This window comes from Tamandua tetradactyla, chromosome 1 (genome assembly GCF_023851605.1).
Source record: "Tamandua tetradactyla isolate mTamTet1 chromosome 1, mTamTet1.pri, whole genome shotgun sequence".
Lineage (NCBI taxonomy): Eukaryota > Metazoa > Chordata > Mammalia > Pilosa > Myrmecophagidae > Tamandua > Tamandua tetradactyla.
In genome coordinates, this window is record NC_135327.1 from 98,244,334 (window position 1) to 98,261,715 (window position 17,382).

General features: G+C 35.9%; 1 protein-coding gene across 1 annotated transcript in view; it reads left to right on the plus strand.

Annotated features, from left to right (window-relative positions):
- The window catches only part of SPMIP4 (sperm microtubule inner protein 4), a 93,817-nt gene extending 76,734 nt beyond the window's left edge, over positions 1–17,083 (plus strand). The window contains exons 7-10 of the mRNA XM_077121413.1: positions 6,341–6,429; positions 12,549–12,723; positions 13,006–13,097; positions 16,031–17,083. Of these exons, the coding sequence (XP_076977528.1) occupies positions 6,341–6,429; positions 12,549–12,723; positions 13,006–13,097; positions 16,031–16,849 (1,175 nt within the window). The 3' untranslated portion in view covers positions 16,850–17,083. The remainder of the gene's footprint in view (positions 1–6,340; positions 6,430–12,548; positions 12,724–13,005; positions 13,098–16,030) is intronic.
- The last annotated feature ends 299 nt before the right edge of the window (positions 17,084–17,382 follow it).

Below are 17,382 nucleotides of genomic sequence, written 5' to 3' on the forward strand. Positions count from 1 at the left end.
ACGAGGCCCCCCGGAACAACTGAGATAGTCGTGTCGGAAATCCCCAGACTGCAGAGAACAGTGACCGGGGGATCCCTTCCAAACACGTGACTCCCCCGTCGGCTGGGAACAGTGTACTCTCCCGGGCTGCGACAGCTGGCGCCCTCCCGCCACGCTTGGTGCCCCGGGCCAACTGGCTAATTTGGCCGGACGCTCTCCTGTGCTGCGACGGCTGGCGACCCTCCCCGCGTTTGGAACCCTGGGCCGGCTGGCATTCTTCCAAGACGCTTCGGTTGCCGAACCTCCCCTACGGCGAGAGTTTTCCAGAGTTGAGGGACCCACAGCAACTTTCGCTGGTGGAACCCACAGACAGGCGTGTGCCACGAGCGCCACCTACTGGGCAGGATAGGAAGAACAGAACCCAGAGATTGCACAGAAAAATCTTTCAACCTGTGGGGTCGAACACCCGGGGAAATCTGACTAAATGCCCAGACGACAGCAGAAGATAACGGATCACGCTCAGAAAATTGAACATATGGCCCAGTCAAACGAAGAAACCAATAGTTCAAATGAGATACAGGAGCTGAAACAACTAATGCTGAATATACGAACAGAAATGGAAAACCTCTTCAAAAACGAAATCGATAAATTGAGGGAGGACATGAAGAAGACATGGGCTGAACATAAAGAAGAAATAGAAAAACTGAAAAAACAAATCACAGAACTTATGGAAGTGAAAGATAAAGTAGAAAAGATGGAAAAAACAATGGATACCTACAATGACAGATTTAAAGAAACAGAAGATAGAATTAGTGATTTGGAGGATGAAACATCTGAATTCCAAAAAGAAACAGAAACTATCCGGAAAAGAATGGAAAAATTTGAACAAGGTATCAGGGAACTCAAGGACAATGTGAACCGTACAAATATACGTGTAGTGGGTATCCCAGAAGGAGAAGAGAAGGGAAAAGGAGGAGAAAAACTAATGGAAGAAATTATCACTGAAAATTTCCCAACTCTTATGAAAGACCTAAAATTACAGATCCAAGAAGTGCAGCGCACCCCAAAGAGATTAGACACAAATAGGTGTTCCCCAAGACACTTACTAGTTAGAATGTCAGAGGTCAAAGAGAAAGAGAGGATCTTGAAGGCAGCGAGAGAAAAACAATCCGTCACATACAAGGGAAACCCAATAAGACTATGTGTAGATTTCTCAGCAGAAACCATGGAAGCTAGAAGACAGTGGGATGATATATTTAAGTTACTAAAAGAGAAAAACTGCCAGCCAAGTCTCCTATATCCAGCAAAATTGTCATTCAAAAATGAGAGAGAAATTAAAACATTCTCAGACAAAAAGTCACTAAGAGAATTTGTGACCAAGAGACCAGCTCTGCAAGAAATACTAAAGGAAGCACTAGAGTCAGATACAAAAAGACAGAAGAGAGAGACATGGAGAAAAGTGTAGAAAGAAGGAAAGTCAGATATGATATATATAATACAAAAGGCAAAATGGTAGAGGAAAATATTATCCAAACAGTAATAACTCTAAATGTCAATGGACTGAATTCCCCAATTAAAAGACATAGACTGGCAGAATGGATTAAAAAACAGGATCCTTCTATATGCTGTCTACAGGAAACACATCTTAGACCCAAAGATAAATATAGGTTGAAAGTGAAAGGTTGGGAAAAGATATTTCATGCAAACAACAACCAGAAAAGAGCAGGAGTGGCTATACTAATATCCAACAAATTAGACTTCAAATGTAAAACAGTTAAAAGAGACAAAGAAGGACACTATATACTATTAAAAGGAACAATTAAGCAAGAAGACATAACAATCATAAATATTTACGCACCGAACCAGAATGCCCCAAAATACGTGAGGAATACACTGCAAACACTGAAGAGGGAAATAGACACATATACCATAATAGTTGGAGACTTCAATTCACCACTCTCATCAATGGACAGAACATCTACACAGAGGATCAATAAAGAAATAGAGAACCTGAATATTACTATAAATGAACTTGACTTAACAGACATTTATAGGACATTACATCCCACAACAGCAGGATACACCTTTTTTTCAAGTGCTCATGGATCATTCTCAAAGATAGACCATATGCTGGGTCACAAAGCAAGTCTTAACAAATTTAAAAATATTGAAATCATACACAACACTTTCTCGGATCATAAAGGAATGAAGTTGGAAATCAATAATAGGCGGAGGGCCAGAAAATTCATAAATACATGGAGGCTCAACAACACACTCTTAAACAACAAGTGGGTCAAAAAAGAAATTGCAAGAGAAATTAGTAAATACCTAGAGGCAAATGAAAATGAAGACACAACATATCAAAACTTATGGGACGCAGCAAAGGCAGTGCTAAGAGGGAAATTTATTGCCCTAAATGCCTATATCAGAAAAGAAGAAAAGGCAAAAATGCAGGAATTAACTGTCCACTTGGAAGAACTGGAGAAAGAACAGCAAACTAATCCCAAAGCAAGCAAAAGGAAAGAAATAACAAAGATTAGAGCAGAAATAAATGAAATTGAAAACATGAAAACAATAGAGAAAATCAATAAGACCAGAAGTTGGTTCTATGAGAAAATCAACAAGATTGATGGGCCCTTAGCAAGATTGACAAAAAGAAGAAGAGAGAGGATGCAAATAAATAAGATTAGAAATGAAAGAGGAGACATAACTACTGACCTCACAGAAATAAAGGAGGTAATAACAGGATACTATGAACAACTTTACGCTAATAAATACAACAATTTAGAAGAAATGGACAGGTTCCTGGAAAGACATGAACAACCAACTTTGACTCAAGAAGAAATAGACGACCTCAACAAACCAATCACAAGTAAAGAGATTGAATTAGTTATTCAAAAGCTCCCTAAAAAGAAAAGTCCAGGACCAGACGGCTTCACATGTGAATTCTATCAAACATTCCAGAAAGAATTAGTACCTACTCTCCTCAAACTCACCAACATAATCGAAGTGGAGGGAAAACTACCTAATTCATTCTATGAAGCCAACATCACCCTCATACCAAAACCAGGCAAAGATATTACAAAAAAAGAAAACTACAGACCAATCTCTCTAATGAATACAGATGCAAAAATCCTCAATAAAATTCTAGCAAATCGTATCCAACAACACATTAAAAGAATTATACATCATGACCAAGTAGGATTCATCCCAGGTATGCAAGGATGGTTCAACATAAGAAAATCAATTAATGTAATACACCATATCAACAAATCAAAGCAGAAAAATCACATGATCATCTCAATTGATGCAGAGAAGGCATTTGACAAGACTCAACATCCTTTCCTGCTGAAAACACTTCAAAAGATAGGAATACAAGGGAACTTCCTTAAAATGATAGAGGGAATATATGAAAAACCCACAGCTAATATCATCCTCAATGGGGAAAAATTGAAAACTTTCCCCCTAAGATCAGGAACAAGACAAGGATGTCCACTATCACCACTATTATTCAACATTGTGTTGGAATTCTAGCCAGAGCAATTAGGCAAGAAAAAGAAATACAAGGCATCAAAATTGGAAAGGAAGAAGTAAAACTATCACTGTTTGCAGACGATATGATACTATATGTAGAAAACCCAGAAAAATCCACAACAAAATTACTACAGCTAATAAATGAGTACAGCAAAGTAGCAGGCTACAAGATCAACATTCAAAAATCTGTAGCTTTTCTATACACTAGTAATGAACAAGCTGAGGCGGAAATCAAGAAACGAATCCCATTTACAATCGCAACTAAAAGAATAAAATACCTAGGAATAAATTTAACCAAAGAGACAAAAAACCTATATAAAGAAAACTACAAAAAACTGTTAAAAGAAATCACAGAAGACCTAAATAGATGGAAGGGCATACCGTGTTCATGGATTGGAAGACTAAATATAGTTAAGATGTCAATCCTACCTAAATTGATTTACAGATTCAATGCAATACCAATCAAAATCCCAACAACTTATTTTTCAGAAATAGAAAAACCAATAAGCAAATTTATCTGGAAGGGCAGGGTGCCCCGATTGCTAAAAACATCTTGAGGAAAAAAAAACGAAGCTGGAGGTCTCGCGCTGCCTGACTTTAAGGCATATTATGAAGCCACAGTGGTCAAAACAGCATGGTATTGGCATAAAGATAGATATATCGACCAATGGAATCGAATAGAGTGCTCAGATATAGACCCTCTCATCTATGGACATTTGATCTTTGATAAGGCAGTCAAGCCAACTCACCTGGGACAGAGCAGTCTCTTCAATAAATGGTGCCTAGAGAACTGGATATCCATATGCAAAAGAATGAAAAAAGACCCATCTCTCACACCCTTTACAAAAGTTAACTCAAAATGGATCAAAGATCTAAACATTAGGTCTAAGACCATAAAACAGATAGAGGAAAATGTTGGGAGATATCTTATGGATCTTACAACTGGAGGTGGTTTTATGGACCTTAAACCTAAAGCAAGAACACTGAAGAAGGAAATAAATAAATGGGAGCTCCTCAAAATTAAACACTTTTGTGCATCAGAGAACTTCATCAAGAAAGTAGAAAGACAGCCTACACAATGGGAGACAATATTTGGAAACGACATATCAGATAAAGGTCTAGTATCCAGAATTTATAAAGAGATTATTCAACTCAACAACAAAAAGACAGCCAACCCAATTACAAAATGGGAAAAAGACTTAAACAGACACCTACCAGAAGAAGAAATACGGATGGCCAAGAGGCACATGAAGAGATGCTCAATGTCCCTGGCCATTAGAGAAATGCAAATCAAAACCACAATGAGATATCATCTCACACCCACCAGAATGGCCATTATCAACAAAACAGAAAATGACAAGTGCTGGAGAGGATGCGGAGAAAGAGGCACACTTATCCACTGTTGGTGGGAATGTCAAAGGGTGCAACCACTGTGGAAGGCAGTTTGGCGGTTCCTCAAAAAGCTGAATATAGAATTGCCATACGACCCAGCAATACCATTGCTAGGTATCTACTCAAAGGAATTAAGGGCAAAGACTCAAACGGACATTTGCACACCAATGTTTATAGCAGCGTTATTTACAATTGCAAAGAGATGGAAACAGCCAAAATCTCCATCAACAGAAGAGTGGCTAAACAAACTGTGGTATATACCTACGATGGAATATTATGCAGCTTTAAGACAAGATAAACTTATGAACCATGTAATAACATGGATGGACCTAGAGAATATTATGCTGAGTGAATCCAGCCAAAAACTAAAGGACAAATACTGTATGGTCCCACTGATGTGAACGGACATTCGAGAATAAACTTGAAATATGTCATTGGTAACAGAGTTCAGCAGGAGTTAGAAACAGGGTAAGACAATGGGTAATTGAAGGTGAAGGGATACAGACTGTGCAACAGGACTAGATACAAAAACTCAAAAATGGACAGCACAATAATACCTAATTGTAAAGTAATCATGTTAAAATACTGAATAAGCTGCATCTGAGCTATAGGGTTTTCTTTGTTTTTGTTTGCTTGTTGGTTTGTTTGTTGTTGTTGTTTTTTACTATTACTACTACTTTTATTTCTTTTCTTTATATTAACATTTTATATCTTTTTCTGTTGTGTTGCTAGTTCCTCTAAACCGATACAAATGTACTAAGAAACAATGATCATGCATCTATGTGATGATGTTAAGAATTACTGAGTGCATATGTAGAATGATATGATTTCTAAATGTTGTGTTAATTTCTTTTTTTTTTCTTTCCGTTAATAAAAAAAAAAACAAAAACACTGTGTATAATGACTGGCACAAACTAAGTATTCCATAAATGTCAGCCATTAATCTTGTTACATATGAGAATGGATGTGTGATGCTTGCTTTAACTTGGAACTTCTCATTGGACCAGAGGAAGCCATGCATTGTTTGGTAAAGCTTATCAAACTAAGAACCAATATTAAAGAAGCTGTATTCTTAAAAATGTCCTCTTTCACTCCAGTTCAGAAAATTCTTGATATTTAGGCAGGGAAAAGGTAAAATAGGTATTTATAGAAATATGTTTGTTGAGCCTTCAGAGACCAGATCAAGTATCCAAGGAAATTTATTATTTGCATAAGAATACTTAAGTTACTAACAAGAAAGATGAAGTGTCCCCTAATACTCTAAGAGTATTGGGTCTTGGACCAATTCTCAGCATCTCAGAAGTTAATCAATATTTAGCCATAACATGCATTCCTCTCTGTATTATTTGTTTCTATTTTTTCACCCATAAATCCCATTAGGTGGAAATCTATTCTTATTTATTCATTAAAACAGTGCTTTTCCTGAAATTTTCAGGTAATCCTTATAGATATGAACTGGTTGATTTTCCCTCGGATTCAAAGAAGAAAGCCTTGAATTGGCCAGGTCAGGGTGTATATTATGATGTAAGTATCTTTTTAAATGTGTGTTTAAAACAAAGTGAAAACTATTTTTATGCATTAAGTCTATAAACATACAAAGATGGATCATTTTTATTTTCTATCTGGATGAAAAAATTAAGATTTTTTGCTTAAACCATGCTTTAAAAAAAAATTCTTAGATGATTTCATATTTTTGACCATTATGTAACAACATTTTCTGCAATTACAAAAACTATAGATTCCCTCCAGAAAGATAGTGGAGGACTGTGTTTCCCCATGTGTTCCCCCAACCTTATTATGATTCATATCAAGTAACTCCAAATATGCATAGAGTAAATGGGAGATTTTCAGAAAGGTTTACAAGCTGTTACTGTCATTATTGTCCGAACCACTTAGTACATTGTTGTGAGTAAAAAATAAAACAATAACCTCCATTTGTTGGGTCAAGTCAAAACTAAAAGAAAACAATAGCCTCCACTTATTGAGAAATTGTTACATGCTAACCATTTTAGATACAGGATATCAGTTAACCCTTAAAATAACCTCTTAGGTTTAGTAAGACCATTCCCATTTTATAGATGAGGAAACTGAGGTTCGGTGAGTTGATGACTAACTCATGAATGATGAGACTCCAGTGTCTGCTTTTAACTTCCACCTGAATGAAAAGATAACATGTTAAAGCATGAAGGAAAATATCTGGACATTTGAAAATTATAATAGCTAACATTTATTGACCAGCTACTTTGTGAGAGGCAGTGCCAAAGTTTTCCAAATATTATCTATCTCCTTGCATCCAACAACCTATGAGGTGGGCCAGAAATAATTATTGAAAGTTGAAAACATTTGAATTTTACATGGAAAGACCATCATAGCAGGCCAGTATGTGGTTACTGCAATGCCATCTATGAATGGCATTGGGAAGAGTAAGCACTTTCCTGCTTCTTTAAAAAAATAAGTTACACATGAAGAATCTAGAGAATCATCACCTTTACTGGCTCTCTTTCCTTCCTTCAAGTAAATCTATATCTAAGCAACCCAGAATTATGAGGTTATTCTAGAGGCTTTCCATCATTACATATTCTTCTAACCAGTCTCCAGCTCTATAGTTCAGTTTCTTCTATTTCCCTTTTACCTACTCATTAAAATGCTGCTTTCCTCGTGTCACACCCCTTCTCAACAATTTTGAATAATTTCCCTTTGCCTAAGTGTAAATCCAAATGCTTTAATTGAGCTAGAAAGCCCCTTCATAATCTGACATTACCACCTCTTCTACAGTCTTGCTGCACTTGCTGGTCCATGAACACATGTTCCACCCTTTTTGGACTCTTTTCAACTAGAGTTTATGTCATGTCCCATTCTTGCAATGCCTTCCCCTCATGGCAGCTCTACCTATCTATGACTTACTTATTCATTCTGGCTCTGCTCAGCTCTCATTATTTGTGTAGTAGAGAGAGAACCAAGTCAGGAGATCTCAGTTCTAGTTAGTCCCATTTGCTTGCAATATTAGTTATATTGCTTCAGTTCTCTGAGTTTCATTGCTGTAGTTTATCTGGACTAGTTGAATTTTTTTTTTCTTTTTTTCTTGCATGGGCAGGCACCCGGAATCAAACCTGGGTCTCCAGCATGACAGGCGAGAACTCTGCCACTATGCCACCATTGCCTGCCCTATTTGAAATATTTTAACAAAACTATTTTCTAAGCCTAGCTGAGGCCATTTATTAACACAATGTTCATTACTTCCTCAAGCCTACATATTTGGGTAGACACTTGATTTCCCTTGGGAAGAGACTTTGCTTACTAAAAGGAGTAAGTGCAGTTTCTTTCTTGAATTGTCTGCCATCCATCCAACTTAACGATGCCCATCTCTCTTCTAGAGATACATTGGTCATTCCTGGTAGAATTCTGTTTCTTTAAGACAACACCTGCAATCTATACTCATTTTCAAATGACCATAATGAATTTGGCAAGCACACAGGCCTCTCCTTTAGAAAAGTGTCATCAAATCACTGGTCACTTACTGTTCACCTCTCCATCACTACCACCAAGCTGAGCCTCACCCTCTCACCTGCTCATCACCAACAACAACACAGGTATTCAGAATGGAAAACAGACTGGACTTCTCTTTCTTCCTTAATACCCAGGCTCCCCATGTCCTGTCTTGTACCTTCCCTGTTTCCTTCATTCTATCTCAGGCAGCCTTTTCTCCCTTTAATCATCTCTTCCTGACTACATACCAAAGAAAACTCTCTCTACCAGTTTCTTACTGGCTTTCTCTCTCTCTATTCATTCCATTTGTAAATGCACAAAGCTCCTAATCATGACTTCTAAAAGTAAAAATGATGCTAATGATACAACAGAATTCGGAGTGAAATATGACATGATAACTCAATGTCCCAAATGCTTAGGTCCCTCCAAAAGACAAAGTGGGCTCTACAATAAACTTCTCTAGTTTTTCCTATTAATCCTGGTAAGCCCCACCATTTAAAATTAAAACAAAACAAGCTATATTTAATTTTTTGTATTATTTAATGTATTACAATACAGTATTCATTTTATTGGCATTTTATGGAGTTTTGGTGCCTAGCACAAGGCCTCCAGAACCTTGCACATAGTTTTGCATGTAATAAGTGTTCCATAAATTTTTATTAAATAAGTTACTTAGTCTTTATGGGCTGTTCGGGGAGTGTAACCACAATTTATACAGCACTATTCCTCTACAAATGTATTGCAAATTCAAAACAACTGACATCACTCTTTGTAGATTGGAGTGTCTGCCTAGACACTAATATATCAGGAATAGGAATTCCCTCTTGCCTTATGCCTACCTTCCACATCTGATACAACTCTATCCTGAACATAATATATCTAACCAGTGAATACCTACTGAGTGAATGATCACCACAAGCCCCTCTCTTACTGTCCTCTCAGAATAATATCACCTTAACATAATAAAATTATTATGTTACTCCCCACTCTCAAATGTCTCCTGGCTCTTTAAATCCTCCTCATCACACCATAAATTGAAGTAAAATTTCACATGACTGTTCTCTCTCTTGGATCCATGGTTGTATTTCAGAAGGTCACTGATATTATTTTAGCCAGTTTAAGACACATGAGTAATCCAGCCTCTCAGAACAATATGTGAAAAAAGAAGTATTTCCATGTATGCTGGTTTTGCAAATGATGATAAAGATTAGGAGAACAAAGCTTTCTTAGTCCTGAATAAGCAGGTCACATATTTGATAAAGTTTTATGAGGATATTATTTAATATTTCTTGAGTTAGATTTCAACCCAGCATAGTCTACTTAAAATAGGGATCATTTCAATAGGGCTGCATTAGCAGCACTCTTAAGTGAGGGCCCCACATCTTAGAGGACACAGCTCTGACCCTTCTCTGGCTTCACTCCTCCCAATGAGTCAGGGGCTTGTGGGGGCCACGAGGATGTGTCCATCTGGAGCCAAATGGTTATAAGCCCACTTCTGAAGCCTTCATGGGGTCTTTTCCCCAGGTCCATCCTCCCAAAGCAGACAATGCCACCAAGACAGTGCATATCTCTAAGTCGTAGGGGTAGCAGGGGCAGCAGGTGATTGAACTTGAGGACTAGCATACTCTCATGTTTGTAAGGCACCTCATAGTTTGCTATGGAACTGAGGATAGCAGGAAGTGGCGGGTGAGAGTGCTGAGGCCAGAGGCCAGCAACTGGCTCAACCCAAGGTACCATGTTCCAGGACAGAACTTGGAGTAGTCCAAGAGTATAAATCTGTACCTGGTCTTCCAGGTATTTTCATGCCTTCTAGGTTTCATCAGAACCTAATCTGAGACATATTATTTTCACTAAAATCAAATCTATTTAACAGTGTATCTTTGTTTTAATGTTTCAAAGTTTTCTCTCATAGGTTTTGCTTAAGAGATATTTCCGTAAAGAATATTGCTGCTTGGAAATAACCCCTTACATATCTGTAGCTGAACTAAACACATGTGACAATACCATTATATGTTTTACAATCTTGGTCCTTAAAAGTGTGGGCCGCTGAATAGCAGCATCAGCATAAAAAAAAAAAAAAAAGGTATTTTGTTAAGGTTGGTGTATGGAACATATTTTATTTAACAGTTTATTTGCTATGTTTATAATTTTACTAGTTAGACAGATGGAATGGGACCTTCTATTTGTACTGTTACCCTGCAAATGTTAAATGTGGGCCTGACTATGAGGGCAACAAGTGGCACAGTGTTCAAGGAATGTTATTTCCATGCTTATCTCCACTACCCATATCTCTTTTCCGTCTGTGCCCTTGGCCTCCCCATCTCTGCAGGTAACTCAAGGCCCAGTTTCTGTGGTATGACATCTTGTCTCTTCCCTCTTTTCCACTCCCCATCTTCCTTTCCTGTTCAGCTGGAATAAATCTGTCCCTTCTCTGAGCTTCCAAATAATTTATCTTAACCTCTTTTATAACAAAAAGTTATTTTTCATTTCACCCTATAATCATTTGGGTTCATGCCTTAACTTCCTTACTGGATGGGAAGATTTGTTTCTGATCCATCCTTATTTCCTGCTACTATCTTCCACATAATAAGTGCTCAGTAAATATTTATTGAGTATTATCAGTCTGAGAAAAGATGAATTTCTAAGTAGCCAAAAGACTGTGATGAAACTCAGTCATTTATTCATGTTTGCATGTATACCTCTTTTGAAAATACAAAATAAAATACCACAGATTGCATGTCTGCAGAACAAAAAAATTTATTTGAATGTGAATGAATTAACCTTCATCAGAAATTCGTAAAAGATCTCAAATATTGCCATTTCAGGCAGGGAAGGGAAGGAGGAGGCAACAATTTTAGCTAAATGTAGCCAAAGATTCACCTTGGAGTTCTTTATATCTCTAATACAGTTTTACTGGAGGTAAACTGTTTCCAGGATCATTTCTCCATTGTACAATTATCAGACTCTCCACTAAGGCAAAAGACTTTTGGAAACAACCTTACCATTTTTTTTTTTAATTTTTATTGACCAAACAAAGCAACATACAAACACAAACATTCTTAACATATGAACATTCCATAGTTGGTGTACAATCAGTGCTTACAGTATCATCACATAGTTGTATATTCTTCATCATGATCATTTCTTAGAACATTTGCATCTCCAGAAAAAGAAATAAAGGGAGAAAAAATTCATACATACCATACTCCTTACCCCCCCCTCATTGACCATTAGTATTTTCATCTACCCAATATATATTAACCTTTGTTCCCCCTATTTTTTCTATACCCCTTACCACTCCCTTTCGTTGATCACTAGTATTTCAGTCTACTCAATTTATTTTAACATTTGTTCCTCCTATTGTTTATTTATTTTTAATCCATACTGTTTACTCATCTGTCCATACTGTAGATAAAAGGAGCATCAGACACAAGGTTTTCACAATCATACAGTCACACTGCAAAAGCTATATCATTATACAGTCATCTTCAAGAGCCATGGCTCCTGGGACACAGCTCTACAGTTTCAGGCACTTCCCTCTAGCCTCTCTAATACACCTTAAACTAAAAAGGGGATATCTGTATAATGTGTAAGAAGAACCTCCAGTATCATCTCTCGACTCTGTTCAAAATCTCTCAGCCAATGACACTTTCTTTTGTCTCATTTCTCTCTTCCCCCTTTCAGTCGAGAAGGTTTTCTCAGTCCCTTGATGCTGAGTCCCAGCTCATTCTAGGATTTCTGTCTCACATTGCCAGGGAGGTTTACACCCCTGGGAGTCATGTCCTGTATAGACAGGAGAAGGTTCCGTGAGTTTGCTTGCTGTGTTGGCTGAGAGATAGGTCACATCTGAGCAACTAAAGAGGTTCCCTGGGGGTGACTCTTAGGCCTAATTTTAAGTAGGTTCAGCCTATCTTTTGCAGGATTAAGTTTCATATGAACAAACCCCAAGATTGAATCTTACATTTTTTTAAATAAAATATTGAGTCTAACTCTAAATATGATTACAATAGGCAGAATATTAGTAATTATTGAAGAAAGAAATAGTATCTGATTTCAGCCTGGAATTTCCTTTGTTCCCCTTCCCTGCTGAGATAGTGAATAGGCACTTATTCTACTAGATGACATTAATAGCAATAATCTTTATGTTCATATTATAGTTTCCTAAATGTGTGGAGAAAAACAAGCCAGTATACTACCCAAAACCTCCTAAAACCTTTGCTCCTAACACTTCTTTAAATTCATGGGATCCTATTAACTCACTAAAGGAAGCCAACATACAAAGAAACCTTGAGAGGTCTCACTGGCTCACTTCATACGCTCATGATTATTCAGGTATGAGTTCGCTTTACTACAAGTAAAAAAAAAATTGGGAATATATGACGAATACTATTACAAGCTTTCATCTTCTAATAATTTTTGTTGTTTCTCAATGTAAGCACTGTTAGAAATTAAGGTGGGTGGTAAGCTTCTCTCCGTGGGTAACTGGAAAGTAGGGTGAGTTTTTATTTTATTGGTTTTAATTTATTACAAAGGGAAGGGTAAGGTTTCCTAGAAGAGGTAATTTAAGTGCCAGTCTTTTTTTATAAAATAATAAGACTCAATGTTTCCATTAAGGTCTGGGGCCCATGAACCCCCTTGAACTGGATGATTACCATGAAAAGGAGGTAGCAGAGTTAACTGGACAGATAGGATTTGACCCAGAATCTGTAAGTAGTTGCAGTCAACTCTCAGTTATTTTAAGGGGAATGTATCCAGGTGCTGGACTCCTACTTGCTTTGCTCACTTTTTACTTGCATCATGAATACTGATGACCAAGCTAGCAAAGGAAAAAAATTAACTCACTTTAGAAGTTAATGCTGAATGATTTCAGTTGGTTTGAGTACACTTGCTCTGTATTTGGAAGAACAAGAAAGGTGTCTTTTCCTCTTCACATTCTTGTTTTTGCAGATTCCCCCACTATATTACTGGTACTAAAATATTCACAAAGGAATTAGTTTCCAAAAGAATAGAAAACAACTAGTAATTTAATGAGATTCTTAATAAATTCCTTGAATCTTTGCATATCTGTATATCTTGAACATCATCATTGTTTCTGAAGAAATAAAGGCTTCCCCCTTCTCATAATAATTGAGAGTTGGCTGAATTACAACCAAAAACCAAAAGTTATCTGCATATATCAATAGATATACATTAATTTATCGTGTGAATATCCAGAAATAAATTATCAAGCCTTTTAGCCACAGAAGTTATAATCTGTTCATTTACTTATGTAAATGAATTGAAATGACCTAATAGTATGCACATATTATTTTATTTGCTGCCTAAAGTTTATTCTCTAAAACTACAAAGTTTTTAAAATAAAATTAATATTTTCAGGGACATAAATAGTGGAAAGACACTTAAAAAAACAATGTAAGATTACTTTTTTAGATTGAGCTTAATATATTCATTTTACATTAGACTCAGTATTTTCTAAGGTTATACAAAGTCATATAACCAGAAGTAGTTCCATAGACTGTGTTTTAACATTGACTGAAGGATTTTTACTTTTCTTTATTTTTGACTTGCAACAAGCATCACTAGGGCTAGAAAATATTATTTTGTATAATCTGACATTGACAGCTGTGTTCATCAAACTGTTCAGATTTCCACAGATTTGACCCCCTAGGGTATAGCACTCAAAAACAGCTTATCATTTTTACATGTGCAGTTACACAAAGCAAGATATGTACTGTTACACAAAGTATCCTTGCCAAATATGTTATAGGTAGAATTACTGCGCAAGTAAATCAACACTTAAATATTTATCAATGATAGGATTAAATCTACCTAAAATAGTTTAAAGTTTAAAAGAAAGTTGCAGTGAATCTTGCTGGTTTCTGATTAAAATATAAATAACAATCTTTTTTTTTCTCTGTTATTGTTTTATTTCTTTTTCTGTTGTCTTTTTATTTCTTTTTCTGAACTGATGCAAATGTTCTAAGAAATGATGAATATGCAACTATGTGATGATATTGAGAATTACTGATTATATATGTAGAACGGAATGATTTGTTAATGTTTTTGTTTGTTCTTATTTTTTAATTAATAAATAAATACATTTAAAAATTAAAAAATAGATAAATAAAATAAAATAAAAATAACAAACTCTGGAGAAACATATTATACTGGTAATAAAAATAGGTATGAAATATTTTGTTGTAATAGTAGAAAATATAAGTACAAAAATCTTGAATAAAGGAGGTACTGTCAAAGTAGGATATGATAAGCCTTATCCTTTTTTGTTTATGATTAATTTGACAAAGCATTTCAAAGAGTTGGGCCTTTTATTCTTTTCTTCATAGTATCTACCCAAACATGATTAGCTAAAGGTTAAGTCTTAATGATTCAGTCCCATGGAAATTCCTCCTACTTCAAACAGATTACATAAGAATGTTCATTTCTCTTTTTTTGTAAGTCTAAGCTACAATTATTATTTTCTCATCACTTTTATTTTTAATTATCTCTGCTGTCAATTCCATCATTGTCATATGTCCATTCTGTTCTATATATGTTTTTTCTTCAAAATATTAGTCTAAAAATTTTCAAATATACAGAAAAGTTAAACTAATTTTACAGTTAACGACCATTTACCCACCACCTGGATTCTGCCATAACCAACTGTACCTGTTTTATCAGATGATCTATCCATCTTTCTATCCCGCTATCCATCCACAAATTTAGTGTGTTTCAGAATAAATTGCAGACATTAGTTAATACTTCATGCCTAAACACTTCAGTATACATATCATTAATCAGAGTCTGCTTTCATTTGCAGTTTTTTTCTTTTAAGTTAAAATTTACAGTCACTGAAATTGTACAAATCTCAAGTGTACACCCACTGAGTATTGGCAGATGCATACACCTTTGTAACCCAAACCCCTATCAAAATGTAGAACATTACTATGATTCCAGAAAGTTCCCTCATGCCCCTTCCCAGTCAACTCTTCCCCTCTTCCCCCACTGAACATACATTAATTAACAGCACTAAGAATATATTTACTAAGTTTACAGTTATTTACCAGACATGATGAAGCTAACATTATTCATAAACCACCTCAAAAAGAAGCACAAATACAACAAATTCCCCTCAGACAGTGTTTCTCAAAACATAGTGAGCATATCAACTGCCTCAGCATTACCTAAAATGCTTGGTTAAAATGCAGATTTCTGAGTCCCACTGTAGACCTTCTGAATCACAGTCTTGGAGGGTCAGGACCAGAAATCTCATTTTCTGCTAGCTCTGAATTAGCCAAGGTCTCAGAAACCCTGTGTTGGCCTAATTAAGTCTTTGACATTTAAATAACTACACATAAGTGTAAATGCCATCTGTTGGTGATAGGCAGAAGTTGTGTTCCAATGATTATTTCATATCTTTGAAAGTTTTAAAACATTAAGTTCCTATGTAGAAGAGCTTCCCAATAGCCAAATTAAAATCATACCTTTTCTGTGTTAGCAACAGAGTAAAGGAGAAGAACATTGCAATGTGCACTCAGACAGTGAAACTGGGTATGAGTCATGACATCCCTATTGTGGAAACATCCTTAAAATGCCGATTTATAAATTCATTCATTTTCTTCTTCTTATCCCACCACTACAGCAAGAAAAGTTCCATCCTGTTCTCAAACCGTCCAGACCTTTGGAAGGTCGAATTGCCCGTTTGATTCAGGACCGACGTCCTCTGGAGGCTATAGTCCAGCAAAAAACACCTTCCTGTCCAGATTGCACCCCTAATGTTTTGTGTGCTTTTCATACCTTTATACCCAGTTCAACAGAAATGATGGCACTTAGTGATGACACACAGGCTGGTACAATCCATAAAAAACAGGAACTTGAAGGCAAGATTAAGGAAGAGCAAAGCTTACTGTCTACTTATACAATACCACCTTGTTACCCAACAAAAGATCTGACTAACATTTATGACATAAAACCATATCCAAAAATCACAGATACTAAAAAGATAGAAGATTTTTACTGGAGACAGCTCTCATTAAAACCTCAACCTATACCTTACTGTAAACCAAACAATTATTATGAGCATTTTAAATCTGCCTTGCATGATCCACATACTCTTTGTCAAAATCCTGTTAGCCTTAGTAAGCCTAGTATTTCACAAAATAAACACGACAAAGAAGATTTAACTTTCAAACATTTTTTCAGTAAGCCAGAAGAACATCAGTTAGCCTTAAATATGGAAAATGATGAAGAAATAAGACCTCTTCTTGGCTGGATTCCTAGAGCTGGAGTGGCCAAGCATCACACCAACCTACTGGAGCTTAAGAATAGTTTTTCAAAAACTGGTGCACAAAATCGTTTCCATAAATCCATTCTAGAAGACCATAAAGACCTCAGGGATAAGGAGCATTCAGGGATGAAACATCAATTCTATGGCCATAATTCCTATTACTTCTATAATTGAGATATTCATCCATCTTTTCAAAACCTAGCCTCTTGCAAGAAAAGAAAAAATATAACATAATTTCCTCTTATTGCTGGATTCTGTTTTCTAGGTTAAGCCATAATGACTTTGTTAATGAAGTTTATGTTTTCTGGAATTTAAGCTAGGATCTGGTCTAAAGAACACAGAAAAGGTGATGTTTTGACTTCTTGAAAAATTGAACCATTTGTCAATAAAATATTAGAACTACAAAAATGTATAGTCTTTAATCTGACCTTGAAATTCTACTCCAAGTCAAGAAAAGCAATGTGTTAAAGTTTACATAATTACTGTTTTACAAAAATGAAAACTTGAAAAAAAATCAAATGCCCAACAATTTAGGGATGACTGTACAAACTATAGTACTTAATAAAATAAATATGTGGACACCATCCATTTATGTAAATATTTGTGCAAAATAATATTAGGTGGAAAACAACACAAATGCCCATTTAATTGAGGGATGATACAACTATATTATCTTAATACAATAAATATGTGGACTCTGTCCCTTT